Source organism: Colletotrichum tamarilloi (assembly GCF_030869305.1).
Source record: "Colletotrichum tamarilloi strain Tom-12 chromosome Unknown Scaffold_5.1, whole genome shotgun sequence".
NCBI lineage: Eukaryota > Fungi > Ascomycota > Sordariomycetes > Glomerellales > Glomerellaceae > Colletotrichum > Colletotrichum tamarilloi.
This window is the reverse complement of record NW_026849388.1, coordinates 510217-532748: the sequence shown is the minus strand read 5'-3', so window position 1 is coordinate 532748 and position 22532 is coordinate 510217. Positions and strand designations below refer to the sequence as shown.

Here is a 22532-nt window from a genome sequence, read left to right as displayed (position 1 = left end):
AAATCCCAGGTGCCCGGAGTCAGGTTGGAAGCCATGGCTATGTTGACGAGGTTGACGAGGTTGGCGGGCTGGCCAGGGCAGGGCGAGGCGAGGCGAAATGGAAAGAAGACATGGATCCTTCGTCATTTGCGGCGCTTCTTCTTTCATCCGCCAGGAGTCGGGGCTCAATTTCCAGAAACACACGGAGGCGCTTCCGTACATCATACAGAGTGTTGGCAGAGTTACAGATGTATCATCGTCTCATTCGGTAACACGCAAAGTGACAGTCAACACCCATCATCCCCGGCCGGCAAACCAGTTCCATCTACTCCGTACGGATATAGACTAATTACAGAACACTCGATACTTACACCAAACTATCCATGGATACGAATCGTTGGTGTCTATACGGACGTGACGGAGTACGGATACACCAAGTTACCAACAAGGTTGTGTGAGTTGGATGATTCAGAGCAATCACTCGCGGGAATGCAACTGGTCTAGATGGATGGCCCCCGGATGCGACGCCGCGATGCCCCGACGATGCGGTTGGTTGTCGATTGGAATTCCGTTGGATGCCCGAATTTCCTCCATTCCTCTCCAGACAACCACCGACATCACCAACAAGCCCAAAGTCCCAACCCTGACCACCACCATCACCCATTCCAACAAGCGAGAAACCCCCCGAGCGAACGCGCAACACAACCCGGAACCGCAACCGCATCCGCATTCAAACGAAATGCGACGACAACCATCAACTTACGAATACACCCGTTCGTGGGTGGATGGCTGGCTGGATGGATGGATGGATGGATGGTGTGCCTTGCTCAGCTTGCTTCTGACTGTGCTGCCGCTGACTAGTAGCTACCATGCTCCCCCAACATCCAATGTTTCCGAACCGCAGAACTGACACCTAAGACGTCCAACCTAATTCCTATTCCAGACGCAATACGACTCAAACAACGGGTATATTACACATGCACTCACACACACCAGGGAAGGCGGTGACAAGGCGCATACCGATAATTCAGACCGCCCTGTCTCTACCGTGTACAGCACACCGAACAGGCTTACCGCCTGGTTATCGCTTCTGCTCCCTGTCTGTAAGATGCAACTTGCCTGCCTATTCAGAAAGTAACACACCGGCGACTTGCCATTCGTGCCTTTTTCAAATGCTCGTTACCGTCGCGAATCAATACGGCCGTGCTGACTGGGCTCTGGCTCAGCCCGCGGCGAATGCTTTCCCGGCCTGAGTCAGACTGGGGGTGGCGCATTCGTGATTCCATTCCATTTACAATGACCTTCGAATACGTATTGATACTCAATTTAAGTCTGTACACGGCGGTACCACCCACCTTTGTTTCCCCGGATCGTCCAAGCTGTAGTTGCGGCGGCGGTGGTGGTGGTGGTTTGTGGAGAGTGTGTATGTGTCTGTCGCCAGCCTTGGGATGAGAATAGTCAGGCCAAATCAACCCCTTTGTCAGTGACTCAGGGCCTGGGTTGTTGATTGATTGCTGACCCGAGTGACCTCACCTAAGAATAGGGTACGGATGGGCAAGGAAAAGCCGTTACGTTGCGCAGCGGAGGAACCTGTAAGTTTGTGTTCCTCCGCTTCCACATCCCTCATTCTTGTTGGTCGCACAAACGAAGAAACGGCGAGATCGTATTGGGTCTCGAACGCGAGTTTGCGACGGGCGGGAGAGGAGAGGGGCCCCCTCCCCCGCGAATAAGCCATCTTCATCACCGTTTGCGTCGTCAGCATTCAGCAACGACAACGGATTTGTCGCAGCCCATTTTCGAATGAGATGGCAGAGGCGGCAACTCGCAATATGAGTGGTCCCCGCCATCAACGGCAGAGTCTCGTCCCGAATTCGGGGTTGTGCCACACCGCAGGGCATCCCGTTCCTGGACCTGCCAATTGTGCCCTTGCCTTGGCTTTGTAAAAGGGCGGCGGGAATGTATCCCGCAGGCACGCAAGGGGGGTGAGAGAGCGATAGATGCTAGATCAACCTTCAACCACCAGCTGGGCAAGCATTTCCAGATATCCGAGCATACAGCGAGCTAACACGCAGGGGAAACCCTCTTTGGCAATTCAAAAAGCTGAAGGCGGTCATGGCCCATGGACCTATCGAGACTGGCTGACAACTTAATTCCAAGACAGACAAGATGGACGGCGATCGTTCTGGACTTGGTCGCGGCAGGCAACATTCTTTAGAGTTTTGCATATTCCCTGCCCATCGATTGCCCTGATTTTCTATTTCGTCCAGTGTCTGGCAATGACTCCAACGAGTACCTTGTGAAACAAGCTCGACGACGACAAATGCCACCGCAGCAGCAGTAGCAGCGGCAGCACATGCCTGACGGGCGAGCGGCGGCGCGGTTGCAATCGAGTCGCATCCGGTCCGTGCCAACTACGGGACTTACTCGACGATCAACACCAAGCGGTAGGTAGCCGAGGCGGTAGCACCAATAGGTCGAAAGGAAGAAGCAGAAAAGATCAGACTGAAACGGGATTAAACCACGTACGGCTATGTTCCCCTTCGCAGTCAAGCTCTTTGGGGTAGCCACAGACGGTGTGGTTATCGACACCGACGCCACACCGAGCAAAGCACCGCAAATCGCTTCCGCCTGCCACTTCTTTTTCCGCAGTCTCCCCTCAGGACCCTTTCACAAGCTTGAGGTGGCTGAGGGAGAGAAGCCGAATAGGACCCCGAAAAAAAGGAAGCCATCACAAGCGTCTCCGTCCCGCAAGGCCCGGCGTTGCATCTATTTGCAACAAGTGCACCGAGCACAACGCACCGGAACAGCCACCGCGGCATCGTCGACCTACCCAAAACCGCAACGCCCGACCCCAGACCGCGCGACGACACGACGCCAACGCCAGATAAAACCCTTTAGCTATCTATCTATCGGGCGGGTGTCGCGATTCATGGTGGTAGCGTTCACCCCCTGGACCAAACGCGCACCGAGCGACCGGAAGGATGCCCGCGGGGCTAGGTAGGGGGGGGGGACCGGGTTACAGACACCAGAGAACCAGGAATTGAGATTGTCCGCCCTGGACGACCTTCTAGAAAGCCGCTAGACGGTTTTTTCCCCTCTTAGCCTCCTTCTTCTTCCTCCCCCTGCGACGGCGGAGGGTGTGCGTGTTTGGGTGTTGCTTATCCCGGTTCATCCCCCCCGTCCCCCGAAATTGGACCGGCTGCGGGTTGTGGGACCCGTAGAAGAGAAGAGCAGAAAGCGTGGTTTGCGTGGGTGTGTGGATGCAGTTGCGGCAGGGGGTCCTGTTCCGGTCTAGCGGGTGATTGCGCGCTCTTCTCCCTGACGTGCTGCTGCTTTGAGCGTTTGGGTATTTGCGATTTGCAGTTTGCAGTTTTGCCCTAGGACTTTCCGGCTCTTGCTCGGTTGCTGCCGGATTAGTCTACCGGGTGGATGGAGGGAGGGCAACGGAAATGGTCATGCAGTGTGTGGAATGCATAACTTCCCCCTTCCCTCCCCTTGAGTTATGCTCCCGGAAACGGTGGCCGCGAAACGGTCAGACCGTTTTGGGATTGTGGGACTGCTCGCCCCGAGGCCATGATACACCACTGAAAGATGTCCCCATCGATCGGGGAAGTTTGTCAACAAGGGATCTGCGTTCGGCGTTCCAGAGCCGTTGAGCCTTATTGCGGTTCCATCTCGTGGAGATGAAGATGGAGATTCCGCAACCGCCGGCCGAGAGATTGGGGGTGTTCTAGCTGACAAGAGCGTCGTTCATCTCTTGTTCGTCGCGTGCGTTGGAATTTTGGTGGTCTTACATCAGCCATTCTTACGCAGCATGCTTTGGGTGCAGGGCCTGTGGAGGTTCACCGGTCTCGTCGTACGGGTTGTCAGATCGTGGGGGATCATCGGGGTGAGCTTGAATGATCAGTGATAGGCTGAACGGTCTGACTGAGAGCAGAGCCGCTTATGAGAGCAGCTTACAGATGGCATGCTGAGTCAACTGCTTCTGGCTTGGGGCCGTTGGGTTACTGGGAGATGCGGCTTTGCGGCGAGGGGAGAAGTAACGTGTCGGTGTTGTTGTCCTTTGAGTTGCGGTGAACTTGAGCATTGGGACAGATATCGCTGTTTGTATACCTGTTGCCGTGCTGTTTGACTTGGTTCTAAACAAAAGCGAGGCTTCTACAAGGCTTTGCGTGGTTAAGCGGCCTCCTGCAGAGTATCTCCTTTCTTGTGTGAGGATATTGGGTCACATATCGCAAGGAATGAGGTTTCTAGATCTCAAGATAGACAGCCTAGTTGGATGAAAAGGCCACTGACCTGCTTCGTGGAGACAAAGTCAACTCGTGAGGCTTATTGAGATTCGCCCGGAACCATGCATGAATGGGCACATCGAGTTTACACTTACACCAAACCTCTCACCCAAACCAACAAACCCTCCCAACGATCGATCGTGCTTAGCTCCATCGAAATGGAAGAATCTATTCGCCGTAGTAAGACACGCTACTGTCGCTACATTTATGCCAAACAATAGTCTCTCCGCTCCAGTCTAATCCTACCCAACGCCGAGATCGAGGTTCCTCGACGCCTCGGGCCGGATGTACATCGACGAGAACGGGGTGGAGCAGAAGTGGGTTTGAACTGCCTAGCCGCGTTCGTCTCGTGTCGTGGAAAGAGAGTTTAAGGAGATGCAGACCTTGTGTGATGGTGGTCCAGGGGAGTTGGAGGCTGTTGAGGGGGGTGGGGCCCGGAGACGGGGATCGGGATCGGGATCGGGGTGGGTACCGGAGTGGGACAGTAAGAATGAGGCCAAGGCCGTCTTTGAGACTCGTGTATCATGTTGGAGATGCCGGATCTGAGAAGGGGGGTTCATTTGACTGGCGGCGGGTATTATCTCGAGACTTGGAGGGTGGAGGATGAGGATGGGGAAGGGGGGATGGTTTGCTTGCTGAGACGAGGTTGCGAACGTTATTTTCGAAGACGGCGAGTCTCTGAGAGGTATTGTGGTGTTGAGAGAGATGTCTGAGTTAAGATTTTGTTGATTGTGGTTGTGGTTGTGGTTGAGGGTTTCAAGGCTGTCTTGAACCGGATGCGGTACGTTCGAGGGGACATGCTCGGGCGAGAGATGAGATATCAGGTGCGGACAAGGCAAACATATCTTACTTGCGATATCTCGATTGGTTGAGACTCAAGTTTTCGAGTTTGCGGAAAACATCTTGCAGGGCTTTGACTGCGATAGGACAGTGATAGATCGTACCTGCTAATCTTACGATATCACGATCGATGGTGCAAGACAGTCTTGACGCTTCATCATCAGTCCTGTCTGGGCATCACTGATAGGAGACATGCCGCCAAAGGCCTGTGAAAGCTTCGCCAAAGAGGTGGTGGTACCACTTGATGAACTTTTTTTTATTTTTGACAACCCGATCTTGACTCTATCTTGGCTTCGATGCTCATAGGAAGCAACAAGCGAAAATAGATGTATTTCCAAGGATGATATGTGCGTCGAGGACTACCAACTGAATTGAACAAGCCACTTGCTAGTCTTGCCGAAAGACTTACAACAAACGATGCTTGAGTGCTAAGAAGGGGGAAATCTGCACTTCCTATCACTTAATCGGATGAGACCCTGGATATTGAGGTTCTCACCAAGATCACATGAATGCTTAAATCGTCACTATCATACAATGCCCGATGAACCAGTGGAATCCCTGCTTGGCATGCTATGGACAAGTGCTTACGCCCCTCTTACCATCCTAGTAAATTAATGGGCCGAATGCTGGAGGGCTGCCACAGCTGCAGTAAACCCCCATGTCTTCAACGGTCTCGATGTTACCATGATTCTTCAATAGGTAATTCGAGCGTGGGAAGTATCTGACATCAACTCCCTTCTTGGCAGAAAGTGTGATGATCGATAGCGTCCCCGCAAAACCCCCTCTTCTGCTTGTGGCTTGATGATGGGGCATAGACTGGTACATAGCGTTGGGATATGTCAGAATACAATAGACGGAGGACGTGATTGTTTCCTTTACTCATTTACCATCGTTGTTGCGATCAGCTTATATCTGCTGTCCTCCCTCGCATCTTGGACCCTCGCGAAACCAGAATACCGAACAAAAGATGGCAATCTCCCCCGAAGTAGCAGAAATCATCCGCCGCAAAAAAGCCCAATACTGCCGCTTCGCCGACACATGCGACTGGGACCGCTTCGACACAATCATGCTTCCCACCCTCATCTTCGAGGCCTTCGACCTGGACGGCAGCATCCTGACCCTCAACGGCGTCCGGTACCGCTGGACCTCGCGCGAAGCGTGGGTCGCGCACTTTAGCGAGGCCTTTAAAGTCATGCAGACGATGCACCTGACGGACGCGGGGGACCTGGAGCAGGTTTCCGAGGACGAGGTCAAGGCTGTGTTTGGGGTGATTTATCACGCTGGAACGAGGGGCTCGGAGTCGGGGTTGCATTCTACTGGTGCCGGGCATTATCATGAGACGTGGCGAAGAGTTGAGGGGGATTGGTTTATGGAGAGGTGTTGTATGAGGAGGTTGTATTCTAAGGTGATGCAGATTTGATGTTCTTATGGGTTAACGGCGGTATTTTGGGGTTGGAAGATGAATTGATGTCATGCAGATGTTAAGCCATGTTTTCCATAGTCTGAATGTAGTTGGTGGTGTTTTCTTAGTTTGGTTCGCTGCTAACCCAGAGGTTGTTGAGCTTTGAGAGAAGACAACAGATTGAATCATTTTCTATTATACCTGATGTTCTCCCAGCGGCGGCAGGGCACTATAGTATCACGGCGAATTAGCTGTATGAATAGCGTCCTGTGCCGCCGATGCCGTTTCTTTCTCCGTCTGGGCCTGTCTCCCTTCTGATGCCATCCTCCACCTCTCTTGTGACATCTCACCACTCCCTACTTTTCCCTTATTCGTTGCTGTTAGTCTTCCAATCTTAACTACGCTTTACGATTTTATCGTCGCTCCCCGTGAACCTAGTCAAAGTGGTCCAATGGTCCGATGGCCTCGAGACAAGGAGACAATCAAGCCCGGTAGAATTGTATCTCGCATGCTTATTAGAGGGCCTCCGAGCCGAGGAATACAGCACTATGACTGATCTGACATTAATACAGTATTCCGACAACGAGGCCAAAGTCGTAAATCAGTATCTAACCAATTTCCACGTACGATCATCTACGGGATCAAATTATGAGGTCCTTCGTATGTCCAAGAGAGAATGCTATTTCGTCCCTCAGCCTTTGGTAACTCGCACATGATCCTTTGGCAAAAGCTGCTCCGACGAGAGCCACGATGCCATGTTGTCGAATTCACTCTCAATTTGCCCAAGTAACTTAATGCGCTGTCTATATATAGCCATAGAAGTTGATCTTGAATTGATTTCAATCCATTTCAATACACCAATCAAGTAAAATCCGACATCAGTACCATCATCCTTGGAAGAATGACCGCAAATCGCCCAACCGGCCACTTGAGAGGCACATGTAGCCTCAGTGAAAGGAAACAAACAATGAGAAGAGGGACAAGCTGGCAGCGAAGGATCTCAGCACAACCAAGTGCTTTTCTGAAGACTTCCACAAACAATGCCCACCGAAGCGTGGTGAACAGCTTACTTAGAGAGGATAAGACGGCATTCTCCGTGTGAGACATGGCGGGCGCTGCCAAGTTGAGATCTCAGATCTTAAAATCACGACCAGGGACGTCTGAAAGGTATGATTGAAAAATTTGGCTTGACAAACGGGGAAAATGGTCTCTTTTGGTGCATGATGGGAAGATCAAGTATGACCTAATTGCTCACCACATCGAAACAACGAGCTGGACAAAGTTGGAAGACATTTTTTCGTTTGAGGACTTTCTTTTTGAGTCTCTTAACTTGTGCAAATAGCCAAGCGAGAGGAACTGTACAATGTCCTTTGGCCTAGAGTCACCCGTCTGACCTTTCAACACGTGAAGAGAATGTTTACTTCTGAATGATGGCTACTCCAAACGCCAGACGAAACATGAAGATGACCCGGGAGCACAATGAGAGCCACAGAAACTGTGTAGATCTGGACACGCCCGACAAATTGCTGGGGAAAGCCCTGCCAGGCCTGGATGTGTCTCCGTCGTTGTATCTGGACCCTTGTGTGGAATGTTGCCTTTAAAAAAGCCGAGCTGACAGAATTGGCCCGTGAAACAAAACACCGTACGCCGCCTTTATCGATATGCAAGCCCTTAGCTCCGCAAGGCCTCCAGTCTGTTGCGCATCTGATTCATCATAGCCTCGGCATCCTCTTCCTCCTCCTCGACCTCGACCGGCTTGGGTTCTTGCGTGACCGGCGCAGCGGGGAGCTTCTCCTTGGACATGCGGTCCTTGAGAATCTCGCCGAGGACCTTGTCGACCTCGCCCTCGGCCTCCTCCTCGTCGAACTCGTCCATGTCCTCGGGCAGACTCTCGCCCACCATCTCCTCGATAATCCCGGCCTTCATCAACTCCGCGCTGAGTTCCTGCATCGTGCCGGCCAGCTCAGGTAGCCGAATCAAACGGTTGACGTCCTTCATCACGCCGACGCTCGCGCGGATGCTGCCCTCAATCTTCCTCACGGCAAACGCCTCGTTGACCTGCATTTGCACGCTGTTCAGTTGCGCCTTGGAAGTGACTAGACGATTGCTCGTCTTGCGCGCGCGGATGAGTTCCCGCGCAAAGTCGCGCGCCTCCTTCTGTGCTTGTTTCTGTCTCGTCGGGTCTCGCTGGGCTCGCTTATCGGCTTGGAGGATGAGGTTCTTCGTCTTGGCCTCGACTTGCCTGACTTGGTTGATGTCGCGGTCGAGTTTACGTATATTCGAGCGAATGAGAGCGTTGCATTTCCGCAGCTGTTCAGATACAAACTCATTAGAAATTTCCCAAGGCACTGCTGCCACGACGGGCGTAATCTACCTGTTGCTGCGGATCAGGCTTGACGAATATGGCTCTCAGCGTCTCCATGTTGTGCGGATCGACAAGCAAAAGGGCCGAAGGAAACCGTCAATACAGAGAGCCTAGGATACCGAGGCTTCGTGATGGTATGTAGTGGATGGTTCTTCGTAGCGCGTTGTGTTAAGGCTGTCGCCAGCCTCGTCGTTTGCCAGGTTCAATCAGCGCTGCCTTGGGTTGGGAAGCGATGTGTCGTCATTCCCTGCTTGCCGCATCGACTGATACGGCTTGTAGTGGGGGATAGTCGTCACGTGGGGAAAGTGTGATTGATATGCACTTAACCAACTGAGTGCAAGTAAGGAGGGAATGCATCTGACGAGTACCGCATTAAGCGAGTGGATGGTTGACGCTGGATGGGGGCCTGAAGAGCTTCGGCTGACTGAACTGGCACCTTGGCAGTAACAAGAAACACACTTTGAGTTAATGACTGCAGCGTTTAGTTCATCCTGAAATCTCAATGCCATTCAATCGGTACCCATTGGCAGGATGAGAGGTCTCTCAGTCGAATGAGAAGATGCTCGCCCCTGTGTCATCCAGCGGACAGTTTGGGAATCCGAGTGCGGGCACTGAGTATCACACAGGTGGGCGAATCGCACGTTCCGGGCAGCCCGTATTGCAGCAAATGAGACCCCTGGTGGATAAGAAATCGGCAAGGGCCCTGTATGATCTCACTGCCTGCCTTGACCCGCGTCGGAAGACAAGGCGAAGTTAAGCTGTCGTGGCTGGCTACCTACCTACCTTATACATAGATGGATGCCAAGTAGTTGGATGCTCAGGCCCGGTTGGATGACAGCTCCGACGCTGAGGGACCTGGGAATCAGAATGAAGAACAGACTTTCGTCTCGCCAGAAGATCAAAGATTCCAGATCGCCTTACATTAGTTGACACAAGGGAACAGACTGCTCCAGGTCGATTTTGTTGTGTGCATGCGTCTGCCATGATGCGCCTCACCAGGAGCTGCAGGCAAGCAACATCTATCCACTCAGAATGCTTCTTATGCCTATTTCGTGGGGTTGCAGGGGGCTGGAAAGCTCTTTCGGCCGCGAAGCCAACGTCAGCAAAGAGGGGAAGACAGGGAAACAGGTACTCGCATCTGGGGCAACAGTCCCACATGGAAAGAAGTACCTGGTATCAACTGGAAAGACAGAAAAGAGGCTCGGCCAGGTACCTGGCACCGCCAAAAGAAGAATAGGGGAAAAAAATAAACAGCCCTGGACTGAACGGGAGGGAGGAGGGGAACTTGGAGGGGGGGGAAGGAGACGGGATTTCTAAGTGTACAGTGCGTTCAGCCCTGCCAGGGTCCGGTCCGCAGCGGTGGTGGCAGCACCAGTTGGCCCCCAGTGCCAGTGCCAGCCTGGAGCTGTTAGTGCTGCGAGGTACTCCGTAAGGTAGGTGCTCTGTGCATCCTGCCGCCTGCCTGGTGTGGGTTACTACCAAATCTTTCGGATTCGAGCGCCTTCTACAATTGCCCGTGATCTCCAGGCGGTAACTGGAGCCCACCCGGCCTCACCCCAACCAAGGGCCCAGCCTTTTCAAACCTGTAGCCTCACAACCCCCTCCAGCTTCTCTCTTCCACACACTCTCAACTCCTCCAACTCCAACAGTCGTTGTCGATATCTGCACAACGTCTACACATAATACCCCTTCTCACTAGGTCAATTTGCCAACCGCGATTGCCTCCTTGCGACACCTTTGCGCCTCGCGTGAATCAACCTACCCCTCATCCCCCGTCATAGCTCCCTGCTCGACAAATTCCCACCAGCAAAATGTCTGCCACCACACAAACTCCTGAGGGTACGTACAAGCTCATCTTCCCATTTGGCGCGTTCTAGGAATTCAATCGCCGACTTATACATTCGCCGGCAACTCATGCTATCTTCATTTTTGAAGTCACGCCCTTAACCCCCATGTCGGAACATGCGCCGAAGCTAACCCGGTCTCCGCCCCCACAGTTCTCTGGGCCCAGCGCTCCAGCTCTTCAGACGCCTCCAAGAACTTCGTCTACTTGACGATCACCGTTCCCGATGTTCCCAAGTCCAGTCTCAAGGTCGACCTGAAGCCTACCGGCCTGTCCTTCAGCGGTACCTCCGACTCTCTGAAGCGCTCGTATGCCGTTGACCTCGAGCTGTACGCTGAGATCGACCCCGCTGAGAGCAAGGTCAACCACACCGGCAAGAATGTCGAGTTCAAGCTCCAGAAGAAGGAACTCAAGGAGGAGTACTGGCCTCGCCTGCTCAAGGAGGCCAAGAAGGTCCACTTCCTGAAGACCGACTTTGACAAGTGGGTCGATGAGGACGAGCAGGATGAGGCTGCCGAGGAGGATTTCTCTCAGTTCGGCGGTATGGGTACGTGATTTACAAACTCCCTTGCAACTCAACACCCCGCCATGGCGGATTACGGTGCAATAGAGCCTTTCCAATTGCAAAGACTAACACGTTCGTTTACTAGGTGGCATGCCTGGTATGGGTGGCCCCGGCGGCGGCGACTTCGGCGGCATCGACTTCTCCAAGCTTGGCGGCGGCGGCGCACCGGGTATGGAAGGCTTGGGAGATATGGAGGACGAGGAAGATGATGAGGATGACGATGACATGCCTGCCTTGGAGGGCGAGGAGGACGACGGCAAGGCCGCACCTGCTGCTGACAAGGCTGCTGCGAAATAAGCAATCTCTTCCTTTAACACGCACCCGAGACGACTTTCCCGGCACTTAGGCCAGCAATCTTGGCTGCAACGCCCGTGGATACCGCTCTAGACTAACGACTATGAATGTACTTTTTCGAATCAAAAGACTAAAAGAAAAGACGACACGTGATCTGTGGGATTGGTTTCTACTTATTTAAGACGAGAACTCAAGGTGTGGTAGGCATTTAGCGAATGGATATCATGATTCTCTGAGCATTCTTTCGAACCCCACCGTGGAAGTTACTTCCTAGCAAACGCGGTTCGTGGTCTCTGTCTGTAGGCGCTCGGTGTACGAGGAGATGTCTAGGATCGAATTTTTGCGTCTGTGAAGCCGGGAAACCTACTTCAAGATCATAGGTTGGTGAAATCGATTTGAGAGATCAGCTGTGTTCCTTTATCTACATCCTCAAAGGTCTCCGCGTGCCTGACCGCAAGCTGTCTCCCCCCCCCCCCCCCCCCTCTTCTTCTCGCTAAATAACTGAATGATTCGCTCAGACACTAATTAATCACGAAGAACTTCACGTTGCGTTATTGAATCTCAAGTTGGGGGCTCGGCGCTTTGTGTATTAGAGTCTGTCCGACTTGAGGATCGCTATAATACATGCCCTGCTATAATTTGGGCGAAGCAGATGGGTGACGTGGTGTTCCGGCTCAATGAAGCCGTGGTTGGTGTTTTTGTGATGTTTGGGAATAATTGCCGGAAGGCCGAGGGAGGCAGTCTGAGAGCTTGAAAGAAACCAAAACATGTCGAAACCAAAGCCATAATCCCGTAACCTCCGTGTCTTCTCTCCTTCCAGCAATCTGTTTGAGAGTTTCGGAGTCGCGCGCATAAGGAAAGTTGAAGGGAGCCCCCCACACAATGTGCCACTTTGACCTCCTCAGTGCCCAGCGTTATGTGAATGAGTCTGTAGTAGCTTTGTGCCGTTTACATGATCTCATCCTCCATAGCAGCGTCGCCGTTAGTGGCTGCGGGGGCAGGTGCGGGGGCAGCGGCGTTCTCATTAGGGTTGGCACCAGACTCGAAGTAATCGGCCATCTCGGAGTCAAGCTCCTCGGCCGTCTTCTTTGCAGGACGGCCGGTGCGCTTGGCACGGGGCTTCTTGCCACCAGTGCCAGCAGCGGCAGGGCCACCCTTGCCGGCGTTCGCGTTGTTGCTGTTGTTGTTGCGCTTGTTGTTGGCAGCAGACTTGGGCTGAGCCTTGGGTTGTCTGTTTTCTTGTTAATATGCATTTCAGTATCTCATGGAGATTTTGCTTACGTGGTGCGCTCAGCAAGAGTCTTCTTGGCAGGAGGGATGACGTTGGCTGCCTGAGAAGCGCCAACAACGATCTCAATCTAGTTCCCGTTAGAGTATACATGAAAGGGTATGATTCGAGATGCTTACCTTGATCGGGCGGTTGTCGACGAGCAGACCGTTCAGCTTCTGGAAGGCCTTGCTAGCGCCATCCGCCTCGCGGAATGTGATGTTGGCAATGCCGCGGCTAACAGAGTTGGGTCCGTAAGAGATGTCAACTCTCTTGATGGGTCCAACTGATGTGAGAAAGTACTCCTGAAGGGAAAGTCGATGTTAGTTATCCGTAAGCGTTGATGTTTCAATCACGAGCGTCGTCCGAACCCGAGCCGCACGAGGGGCAAGGAATCGGCAGAAATCCAATAGTCGACCGGAGCACAGGAGGTTGGCAGCGAGCAGAGCAGTGAGCGTTAGTACGCACGTCAGCGTCCATCCCCAAAGAAGCCCCAGTTGAAGCCATGGCTGCCTCGTGTTCAGTTGCCATCAAGTCGGAGGGTATCACCCCAAGTCGTAACAGCTGCTGTGGGGGAACGTCGTAACACATGGCCGTAACACCATTTCAGACCCAAATAGCCATGTGTATGTACTATGCCCCGAAACCCCGCTGAAAGGCCATCCGTCATTGTAGGTTCGCGAATCGATAGCAGCGAAGCTATGTATCGAAGCCGTCCTGGCCTGTGCTGCGACGTTGCTCACTGCTTTGCTCGCTGGAAAGGGCTTCATATTGCATCATCATGCTGATGAGTGGTGCCAGACCAAGCTGGTCTTGTGGATATCCGTCGAAGACAGCCAACGTCCCATATTTTCAGTCGGCTGTACCAATTTCTTGGGTGCTGACCAGGCTACCTCAAATTTGGACTGTGTTCGCGCGACAGGGACGTGCTCAACTTCTGATGAGTTCTGCGCCGTATCTCAGGATCGCAGATATCGAGGAAGGAGTCTTGATGGTGTCTTGACGGATTCCGTTTGGGAAGCGGCCTTGGCCACAGTGGATTTGATATCGCTACGACGCCGGCTGGGAAGGAGAGCAGGCGAGAAATAACATGTCGAACCAAGTCCGAGGGCTGAAGAGCCTTATCGGCAACATACCTTGATCTGTTGCTCGTTGACATCCTTGGGCTTCGTATGTGTTAGCTTGCGCCAGGATTGACGGAGGGAGGAAAGTAACTTACCAGGTTGCTCACGATGACCTTGCTGTCACCAGAGCCTTGCGCAGGCTTGGCGGCATTAGGCTTGTTGGCGGCGGCGCCGCGCGCAGGTCGCGATGTCTTCTGAACACCGCCGACAGGGGCAGCGGCCGCAGGGCGACCACCGGTGGATCGACGCTGAGAGCGACGGCCGGGTCCGCCGGCAGAACGGCGTTGGGTCGAGAGAATCTCATCGAGAGACTGGTCAAGCTTTCCAGACATGATGACTGTGGTGTTGGATTTGTTTGATAGGAAAATGTGCTTGCGATAATGCTGCGATGAGAAAGCAGCTGGTCGATGGGTCTCTTCAAGTATTATTAGGTCGTGAAGAGCGTGATGCGAAACGAAGTGCTGATGTGATGAAGAATCAAACTCTGACGCGTAGAAGCTTGCGCGCGAGGAGTGGTCGGTCTGAAGGAAGAGGTAGAGAATACAGGAGCTGCACAAAAATTTGAGGATGCAGCTGAAGAAGGAAAACTTTGGTCGGGAGGCCGAGGGGTCTCTTTGATGTTGGACGGGGAGGTTTGTCTTTGGGAAGAAGAAAGGTTACGAGATGAATGGAATGGGCGGGTGAAGGCGAAATGGGAAAGGAGACGGGGCAAGGTGTTGGTGCCAGCGGAGCGGCAGGCTGCGGCGCGCCTGACCACAACAAGGGGGGCCTGAGGACCCCGTTGACAGCGGGAAGTTGATTGGTTGCACTAGTCCTCTTTGGGCCGAGAAGGATCCGCCAGAGCTGCTGCCTCCTCAGCCACACATCCCCTGTTTGCGCCTTCCAATTGTTCCATTTCGGGAAGCAGCTGGTCAGGTCTCCTTTCCATCTCTTTGGCGCTGAGTTCAATGCGCCTTATCGAAAGATATAACTTGCCGAAGCAAGAATTGGGGCAATTGAGGCAGCAGGCCATAAACCAACAGGCCCTGGTATCACTGGATAGTACGATTGATTCTCAAGATTTGGTTAGCGCCACAGCCAATAGTTTGAGTAGGCTGTAGCATGGCCTACCGTCACGAGGCATCCACAGCATTTACGCAGAGAATACAAAGGTAGGGGAGTTCAAGATCATGGACCTCGGTGTCTGTCAATGGCATTGCAAGACCGCAGTATGGAGGTTGTGCCATGGGATTTTGCGCACAAAGTCGATGTTCATCACGTGTATGCAGCGCTGAGCCAGATTAGACTAAGGTATCGTCTCAATGGTGATGCTCTAATGTTTCGATTTTGGAGGGCAAGAGCTTGTCGATGCCCCTAGTGTTTGCTTCTTTGACTGCATTAACTTTCGAAGCTCTGTGTTCTCTCAAGGGAGGAACGTTTCGTTGTCAACCCCCTGAAAGACCGTATTCGATATCACCTGTCCCCTCAGACACTGACATCAATGCCCTCTCTCATCGCTAATATGTCGCCCCAAGCCTCGCGTCTCGTTCGTCTCAGGGCAGTCGCAGAATTCCCAAATACCTCTCGCCATATGTATCTTACAGCGGATATCCCATGGCACCTGACTATCTCACTTGCGCCGTTTTGTGGCCTTCTAGGACGCTGCTTTGGCGGACTTCGCGGTTCGTACAGCCTTCTCGGGCTTTTCCTCTTCATTGTTGACTTCTACATAGTGGTAGAAGATAATGAGAACCATGGCGGCGGAGCCAAGGAAAATCGCAAGGCGGTAGAGATCGTTGTCGGAAATCATGATGGGCTCGGGATCGTTTGCGCGGCGATGCTTGTGGGTGATGTGCAAGGAGGATCTTCAGGAGGACCTCAACGTCTGGGCGTCAGTTATCCGCACCAATACTGCAATAGAAGAAAACAATGACTTGAACCTACAGTGGGTGTCTTTCTTCCAACAATCAATGGAAAGAGTTGAATTTGTTCGTCAAGGTGAGCTGTTTGGACTTGCTGGCGCGGCGCACATGGAGCTTGAGATGAGGATGGCAATGGGTAACCAAACGGACAACTAGACCACTGGAGCTGCTGTCCACGTTTAGACCGGCCACGCTAAGAGTGACTTGGTGCTCGAGTCGGTCCTCCACTTCAGTACCGCACCCCCCTGTCAAATCTGCTGTGACGCTCCGCCCCCACCAATGTAAGCCCTTCACGTGACCCGCCCACCGTGCCTTGAACTTCTGACTTCATCCACGGCGCTCCCACTCTTCTTGGATTTGCAGTGATGACTTTTTGCGTTACGTCGATCTGAGCGGACCCTATCGACTTGTCTGTCGACATCCCACAACAACACGAACCAAACTAATCCCGCCAGAAGTGGTTACTCAGTCGTAGCAGAAGACTTTTGCTTCTGCCCACCAACCTTTTCTCGTCTCCAGAAACCGAATACCCCGCCAAGATGCCTCCCAAGAAAGTGGACAAGCCGGCCAAGAAGGCCGTCAAGGTCGAGGACAAGACCTTCGGCATGAAGAACAAGAAGGGTGGCGCGGCCCAGAAGCAGATTGCCCAAATGGCGTCTTCGATGAGGAATGGTGGCAGTGCCGAAGAGAAGCGCAAGCAGGCAGAGAAGGAGGCGAGAGAGCGCGAGAAGAAGGCGGCAGAGGAAGCCAAGAGGGAGACCGACATGCTTCTGAACAAGCCCGCACAGATTCAAAAGGTCCCGTTCGGTGTCGACCCCAAGACAGTTGTCTGCAACTTTTACAAGAAGGGCAACTGTGAGAAAGGCAAGAAGTGCAAGTTCTCTCACAACCTCGAAGACGAACGCAAAACATCAAAGAAGAACCTGTACACGGATACCCGCAAGGAAGAGGAGGAGAAGAAGAAGGCCGAGACTTCTGCCGACTGGGACGAGGAGAAGCTTCGCTCTGTCGTTCTTTCCAAGAAGGGCAACCAGCAGACCACAACTGACAAGGTCTGCAAGTTCTTCGTCGAGGCCATCGAGGACGGCAAATACGGATGGTTCTGGATCTGTCCAAATGGCGGCGACAAGTGCAAATACAAGCATGCTCTTCCACCAGGGTAAGTGACATCAGTCCAGCGATCATTTTCATGCTAACATTGTCACAGATTCATTTTGAAGACCAAGGAGCAGAGAGCAGCTGAAAAGGCCCTCATGGACAAGTCACCTCTCAAGACCCTCACCTTGGAAGACTTCCTCGAGTCAGAGCGACACAAACTTACCGGCACCCTCACACCGGTCACGCCGGAGTCATTCGCCAAATGGAAGAAGGAGCGTCTGGACAAGAAGGCAGCCGAGGAGCAGGCCAAGAAGGCCAAGGAAGCAACTGGTCGTGCCCTGTTCGAAAGTGGTAACTGGCGCACAACCGAGGACGATGAGGAGGAGGACGACGATGATGAAGAAGACGATGGAATGTGGAACTTGGAGAAGCTGCGTGCCGAGACCGCTGCTCTTCGCGAGAAGAGGGAAGAGGAACGTTTGGCTGCCATCAACGGTGGCCCTGTTCCACCAGTGGTACCAGAACCGGTAGCTGCCGAGGCGTCTGGATCTTGAGCTTCCTAACAGAGGAGAAGCCTTCTTGTATGCGCCCGAGGTTGCGAGCATCACCACGAAACAGGCCGATTCCGAGCACCTGGAAGACCAGGTTCATCCGGCGGCCGTGCCCATGCTACGCCAAACCACGGTGGCAGATCCGTCTACTCTCACACCTAAAATTCATGAAGTATGACTACGTACGTAACGTGCACATCAACTTCCTAAGTTGAGTACTCGTGAGACTACCAATGGAGACATATTGAGGATCTTTGGCTACTTAGAGAGAGGCTAGAGATTACTGGTGGTTACATTCAATCATGACGTGGATCTATCTCAACGTCTCCAGTGCCGCTTGATTGCTCAGAACTTTTCCACGTACGGTCTGATGTCAATTTCCTGACTGAACGCGGAGCGGTGTTGCGTGTGCAGGTACCAGTAGGCATCAGCAATCTTAATGTTGTTAGCAATATGTCTGCTTCAGGGTTTTGAAAATCACTTACAGCGTCCGGTGAAATCTTGCCATCTTCTGCGCCATCGTTGGCAACGTAGGCCTTACCCCACGGGGTATCAATGCCTCCGTCGATGATGGCGTGTGCCACATGGACCCCCTTCGGACCGAACTCGCGTGCTAGAGATTGGCCCAAGGCGCGGAGGGCGAATTTGCCTGCCGCAAATCCTCCAAACAATGCGCTGCCTGCGGAAGAAGGTCAGTCATCTTTCAGCTCATCCCCACTCTGAAGACAAACCTTTGATGGATGCCGTGGCTCCAGTGATGATCAAAGACGGCGGGTGAGGGGAGTCGGACACCGACTCGAGCAACAGGGGAAGCGTCTTTTGCGCGAATGTGAAGAACCCCTTACTGTATACCGTGCGTGTTAGTCGCCTCTTCCAGAAGATCCAGTAAACGATGTCTCACGTACGGCGCAGCATCGAGACTGACATCAAGCTCCTCTCGCTTAAGCTCGAGGAACGGCTTGCGGGAAAAGCCGGCGTTGACATTGTAGATGGCGGCAGCGAGCTTGCTTCCGGGGAGCTCCTTCTTGATCGTCTCAAAGGCAGCGTTGACGGCGGCCTCGTCTGTGGCATCGGCCGTGATGCCGAAGGCTTGGCCGCCGGCCTGCTTGATCTCGTCCACGATGGCGTTGTAGCTCTCTGGCTTGCGGGCGAGGAGCACCACTGGGTACGCCTTTGCGAAACGGACGGCTGCTGCGCGGCCTGCTGTTGCGTTAGTCTCGACTGCCTCAATGGTACGCTATTGTAGGAGTGCGTTCTGACCAGTGCCGGAACCCGCTCCGGAGATGATTGCGTAGAATGATTTGGAGGCCATGTTTAATCAGACGTTTTGGGATACCGTTTATTTTGGTGTGTTGTTTTCAAGTTTCATTAGGAATTATGAAGTGAAAATGAGATGCTGTGAAATGCGATTGATACGCGGCGAGCAGATGAGGGGTTCAGTGGCTTTATGTCTTATTGAGGCTTGCATGTGGTCGGCCCGGCATTGTGAGATTAGACCATTGCTCGGATTCATGACGGCATTTGCGGAGGGCCGAACGGGATGCCCGATTATTAATGACCCCTCTCCGGCAAGCTCCAATTACGGCCTCCGACCCGGTGCGAGGTGCGAGGGAACGACCATCAAGGAATCGATTAGCAAAGCGCTTTAGAAATGGCGAAAAAAGATCAATAATCAAACGCTGGCGAGCTATGTGTCGTGCAATTGACAGGTCAGCCTGCGCATTCACGGCTTTGTGTCGTTATTGACTTTATCTCCTTCATTACTGACACGAAGTAGACTCCATACCCAGATACATCGAGTGTCAATTGTACCGGGCCGGTGGGAGATATGGCTTCGTCAGCATCATGACCTTTTTGCGACTTCTCCATCACGAAAAGCCATTATTACCACTACAAGTAGCGAGAAAAGGTGCTCAAGTCTTTCAATGTGATGACAATCTAAAAGTAAGATAGAGACAATAAGTGAGAAGGAGTGACATCGGGGACCTACGCCTTGAGGCAAGTGCGGAAGTCACCCTTGCCTGCGGTGCGAACCGCCCTAAACGGGAAGGCCCCGCTAATTGCCAGTTCCTTCCCCAAGTTCCCTCAACTGCAGTCGACTGCAGTCGCGCCTGCAACCTATCAACGCGTCGCTACCTCATCTTTTCGACCTCAAAGATCGGCCTTTGCAACATCCCCGGCCGATCTCTCGAGTGCCTCGCACTGCTCATACTCAACAATACAACACTAGGTTGGTTTTGCATAGATCACCCACGCAGCAAACCTCACGGCCAGTCATCACAACTTATCACGACTACACACTTTGGGAACCGATTAAATCTCACTCACTAGCATGCTCAAAGAGAACTGTTCAGCTAGGACTCGTCGATTTGAGTAAATTCACCATGCCACCACTATTTCCCACAAACTCAAGCACCAAGGATGAGTCCACCTCACAGGGCCCAACTAATCCGTCTATCCCACGACAGCGCACCTTGGATAAGTTTTTCGGTCGACCAGGCAGCAGCATGCCACAGACTTCTACTTCAGCCGCTCAGACAAAGCCGAGGACATCAACAGCTCAGCCAGCGCCACGGTCCTCCTCGTTCGCCGTGGTTCTTCCATCGAGTCCTAGAAAACGTACAGGAACGACCCCCATGAGGACAGTCGAGGACGACGCAGACGACCTGGTGATATCGGACCTATCACCCCAGTTCAGAAGACTAGCAGCTCAGGCAAAAGTAGGCGTGAGCCTCGCCAAGCCAGCCTTACCAGAAGCCGTCGCAGATGAGCCAGAGTTAGAGGTAACTTCACCAGGGGCGGCGACTCCTCCACTGCAGCCTCGCAAGCGCGGCCGGCCAAAGGGTTTTCGACCGAATCTGACGGGCAAGAATGCCCTACAGGAGGCCGGCGAGGCAGGGCCAAGAAAACTGCGGCCAGATAGGCCCAAGACAGGCGCCCTTTACGCGGGAAAGCGGCGAGGTCGACCGCCAAAAGCAGCTTCACCCAAGCCGCGAGAGATCTACAAGAGTCTAAACCCACACTTCAACACGTACATCTGCGAGTGGGAGGGTTGCAAGGCCGAGCTTCACAATTTTGCGACTCTGCAAAAGCATGTGTCGATTGTTCATACCAAAACGGTAGCAGCTGGATGTCGATGGGCCAAATGCGCCCAAAAGCAGCCGCCTCACGAGTTCCCCACACTGGCGGACCTCAAATCTCACGTGGAGGATCTACACATGCTCCCAGTCGCCTGGCAGGTAGGGGACGGGCCGCAAGTGTCGTTCAAGCGATACGATCCCGATGATGGGGCCAAGCTTCCTGACTACCTTTTTGACAAGGCTGGCAACCAAATCACACCGTCAATCAAGGATCAGAAGGAGGAGGACTTGTACACGTGGCGCAACAATAGGCGGAAACTCAAGGATCTTTTGCTTCTCAGAGACCAGAATCTGCCAAGCGAGGAGGAAGACGACGACGCAATGGAGGAGGTGGCCGAAGGAGCATGATGTGGCTGATGGTTGTGGCGCAAGCAAACAGTTGACGTGAATCACGGGCTGAGTCCTGGCGGCTATTGGAGGCGACGACAACGCCATTGAGACGATACTGAACGGCGAGGCGAGCACGCTGACAATGCTTGTGAGGACCAAGCTTCATGGCATGGTTTCGGATGAGGGTTGACCGACTGCGCCTCCCTAGGGATGACGGAAACTTCAGGATAACGGGGGTATCCGCTGCTCAGAAGGCCCCTGGAAAGTCGTGCAACGGACTCGTTCGGCCAACTGGAAAGGCCGTTGAGCGGTCTCCCGCTTCCCCAGACGAGCATGGATGATTTGTCGAGGCCTCACTTGACGGGTAGCGGATGGGCCGGGAGAGTCGTCGTCGTCGTCGTGTGTCTGAGCATGATTATTCATTCGAAAGGGATGACTTGGCATTGCGGCTCTTGCTAAATTAGACAGTTCAGGCTGATGCAGGAAGGGAAGGGAAGCAGAAAAAAAAAGGCGCCAGGGACGAAGTCTGGTCGCATTCCATCTTACATCATCGGCGGGGATGTGCGGTGTTTTGTGGGGGAGATTGCTCAACGTTGCATGAGGAGGCGAAGGTGGAGTGACACCTCGGCATCCAGGGAGGGCCGCTGTTCAGGAAGAAACACGTCCCAGCCCTCCTCTCTTGCGCATTCAGGGCATTCGATTCAGCAGGGCGGCGGGAAGTAGGCCGGCTTACCGGGCATCAGTTGAATCGAGTTTCTTCTTTGCAGAGGTTTCGGGTGGGCGAAACGAACAATCGGAACAGACGAGATAGGATAGCACGATATCCCTAGGTAGAGCCGAGAGAGGACCACCTACACCAAAAGAAAAAAGAACCTGAAGATCGGTTCTAGAATACTTCCCATGCAGCATTACACGCCTAGTAAATCGACGGGCAGCCGACGGGCTCAGGTGCCAATGCAGAGGGAAAAGTGAGAGACTGGGTGAAGACTGTGAAATGATTCGTCGAAAAGCGCTGAACGCGAACGTGACAAGCCAACCACGCCAGCTAGGTACGGAAGGTGGCGATGGGGGATGGCGCCGCCGTGGATGCTCGCGACTTTTCTCTGCTCGGTCGAGTTCTGTCTTAAAGGCTGTAGAGTCGAGTTCCATGGTTGATTAACAAGCAGGCGGGAAACCTCTCTAGTGCCCCAGACGACTGGATCGCCGGCCATCGACCCGCGCTGTGTCGTGGTGGTGTGGAGGGCTGAAAATGGACCGATTGAGGGGGGACATAAGTACTCTGTTGTAACCTAACACCACCTGGGTACTGAGTTACGAGGGGCTGGAGTGCTAGCGCGGGATTGCACGACGGGTGTGGTTGATGGGAGCGTGTCTTGCAAAAAAGAGGGTTGATAGTGTGACAGTGTCTTATTAGACATTTCAGAAACAAGCTCGTGTAAGGTTTTTTTTTTTCCCTTTCCATCTCTCGTCTGTCCAAAAGTTGCAGCGGTAGACGTGGAATAGCCTGCGAGGTCAAACGCAATGAGGCTTTTATTTGCCCCGAC

General features: G+C 53.2%; 11 protein-coding genes across 11 annotated transcripts; 5 read left to right on the top strand and 6 right to left on the bottom strand.

The window, feature by feature from the left end:
* Positions 1 to 3784: 3784 nt before the first annotated feature.
* On the bottom strand, positions 3785 to 4066 carry CTAM01_02280 (uncharacterized protein; the record flags this gene model as incomplete). The annotated part of the gene is made up of 2 exons (XM_060518319.1): positions 3785 to 3873; positions 3940 to 4066. The coding sequence occupies 2 exons, from the start codon at positions 4064 to 4066 to the stop codon at positions 3785 to 3787; spliced, it is 216 nt and encodes a 71-aa protein (XP_060386952.1).
* A 593-nt stretch (positions 4067 to 4659) lies between these two features.
* On the top strand, positions 4660 to 4875 carry CTAM01_02279 (uncharacterized protein; the record flags this gene model as incomplete). Its single annotated transcript, XM_060518318.1, has 1 exon — positions 4660 to 4875. The coding sequence occupies one exon, from the start codon at positions 4660 to 4662 to the stop codon at positions 4873 to 4875; it is 216 nt and encodes a 71-aa protein (XP_060386951.1).
* Positions 4876 to 6075: 1200 nt separating this feature from the next.
* On the top strand, positions 6076 to 6528 carry CTAM01_02278 (uncharacterized protein; the record flags this gene model as incomplete). The annotated part of the gene is made up of 1 exon (XM_060518317.1): positions 6076 to 6528. One exon carries the CDS (start codon positions 6076 to 6078, stop codon positions 6526 to 6528), a length of 453 nt encoding a protein of 150 aa, XP_060386950.1.
* Positions 6529 to 8181: 1653 nt separating this feature from the next.
* Positions 8182 to 8932, bottom strand: CTAM01_02277 (Snf7 family protein; the record flags this gene model as incomplete). Its single annotated transcript, XM_060518316.1, has 2 exons — positions 8182 to 8820; positions 8885 to 8932. The coding sequence occupies 2 exons, from the start codon at positions 8930 to 8932 to the stop codon at positions 8182 to 8184; spliced, it is 687 nt and encodes a 228-aa protein (XP_060386949.1).
* A 1754-nt stretch (positions 8933 to 10686) lies between these two features.
* On the top strand, positions 10687 to 11580 carry CTAM01_02276 (Wos2; the record flags this gene model as incomplete). Its single annotated transcript, XM_060518315.1, has 3 exons — positions 10687 to 10714; positions 10873 to 11265; positions 11369 to 11580. The coding sequence occupies 3 exons, from the start codon at positions 10687 to 10689 to the stop codon at positions 11578 to 11580; spliced, it is 633 nt and encodes a 210-aa protein (XP_060386948.1).
* Positions 11581 to 12525: 945 nt separating this feature from the next.
* CTAM01_02275 (RNA recognition domain-containing protein) lies at positions 12526 to 14300 on the bottom strand (the record flags this gene model as incomplete). The annotated part of the gene is made up of 5 exons (XM_060518314.1): positions 12526 to 12808; positions 12859 to 12935; positions 12985 to 13149; positions 13981 to 14010; positions 14064 to 14300. 5 exons carry the CDS (start codon positions 14298 to 14300, stop codon positions 12526 to 12528), a joined length of 792 nt encoding a protein of 263 aa, XP_060386947.1.
* A 1359-nt stretch (positions 14301 to 15659) lies between these two features.
* Positions 15660 to 15975, bottom strand: CTAM01_02274 (uncharacterized protein; the record flags this gene model as incomplete). Its single annotated transcript, XM_060518313.1, has 2 exons — positions 15660 to 15832; positions 15891 to 15975. Coding segments are annotated over 2 exons (258 nt in total), but the record flags the coding sequence as incomplete, so codon positions are not given.
* Positions 15976 to 16098: 123 nt separating this feature from the next.
* Positions 16099 to 16290, bottom strand: CTAM01_02273 (uncharacterized protein; the record flags this gene model as incomplete). Its single annotated transcript, XM_060518312.1, has 1 exon — positions 16099 to 16290. One exon carries the CDS (start codon positions 16288 to 16290, stop codon positions 16099 to 16101), a length of 192 nt encoding a protein of 63 aa, XP_060386945.1.
* A 118-nt stretch (positions 16291 to 16408) lies between these two features.
* Positions 16409 to 17521, top strand: CTAM01_02272 (uncharacterized protein; the record flags this gene model as incomplete). The annotated part of the gene is made up of 2 exons (XM_060518311.1): positions 16409 to 17028; positions 17077 to 17521. The coding sequence occupies 2 exons, from the start codon at positions 16409 to 16411 to the stop codon at positions 17519 to 17521; spliced, it is 1065 nt and encodes a 354-aa protein (XP_060386944.1).
* Positions 17522 to 17863: 342 nt separating this feature from the next.
* Positions 17864 to 18830, bottom strand: CTAM01_02271 (short-chain dehydrogenase; the record flags this gene model as incomplete). The annotated part of the gene is made up of 5 exons (XM_060518310.1): positions 17864 to 17953; positions 18004 to 18197; positions 18250 to 18362; positions 18424 to 18718; positions 18779 to 18830. The coding sequence occupies 5 exons, from the start codon at positions 18828 to 18830 to the stop codon at positions 17864 to 17866; spliced, it is 744 nt and encodes a 247-aa protein (XP_060386943.1).
* Positions 18831 to 19902: 1072 nt separating this feature from the next.
* CTAM01_02270 (uncharacterized protein) lies at positions 19903 to 21006 on the top strand (the record flags this gene model as incomplete). The annotated part of the gene is made up of 1 exon (XM_060518309.1): positions 19903 to 21006. One exon carries the CDS (start codon positions 19903 to 19905, stop codon positions 21004 to 21006), a length of 1104 nt encoding a protein of 367 aa, XP_060386942.1.
* Positions 21007 to 22532: the final 1526 nt, after the last annotated feature.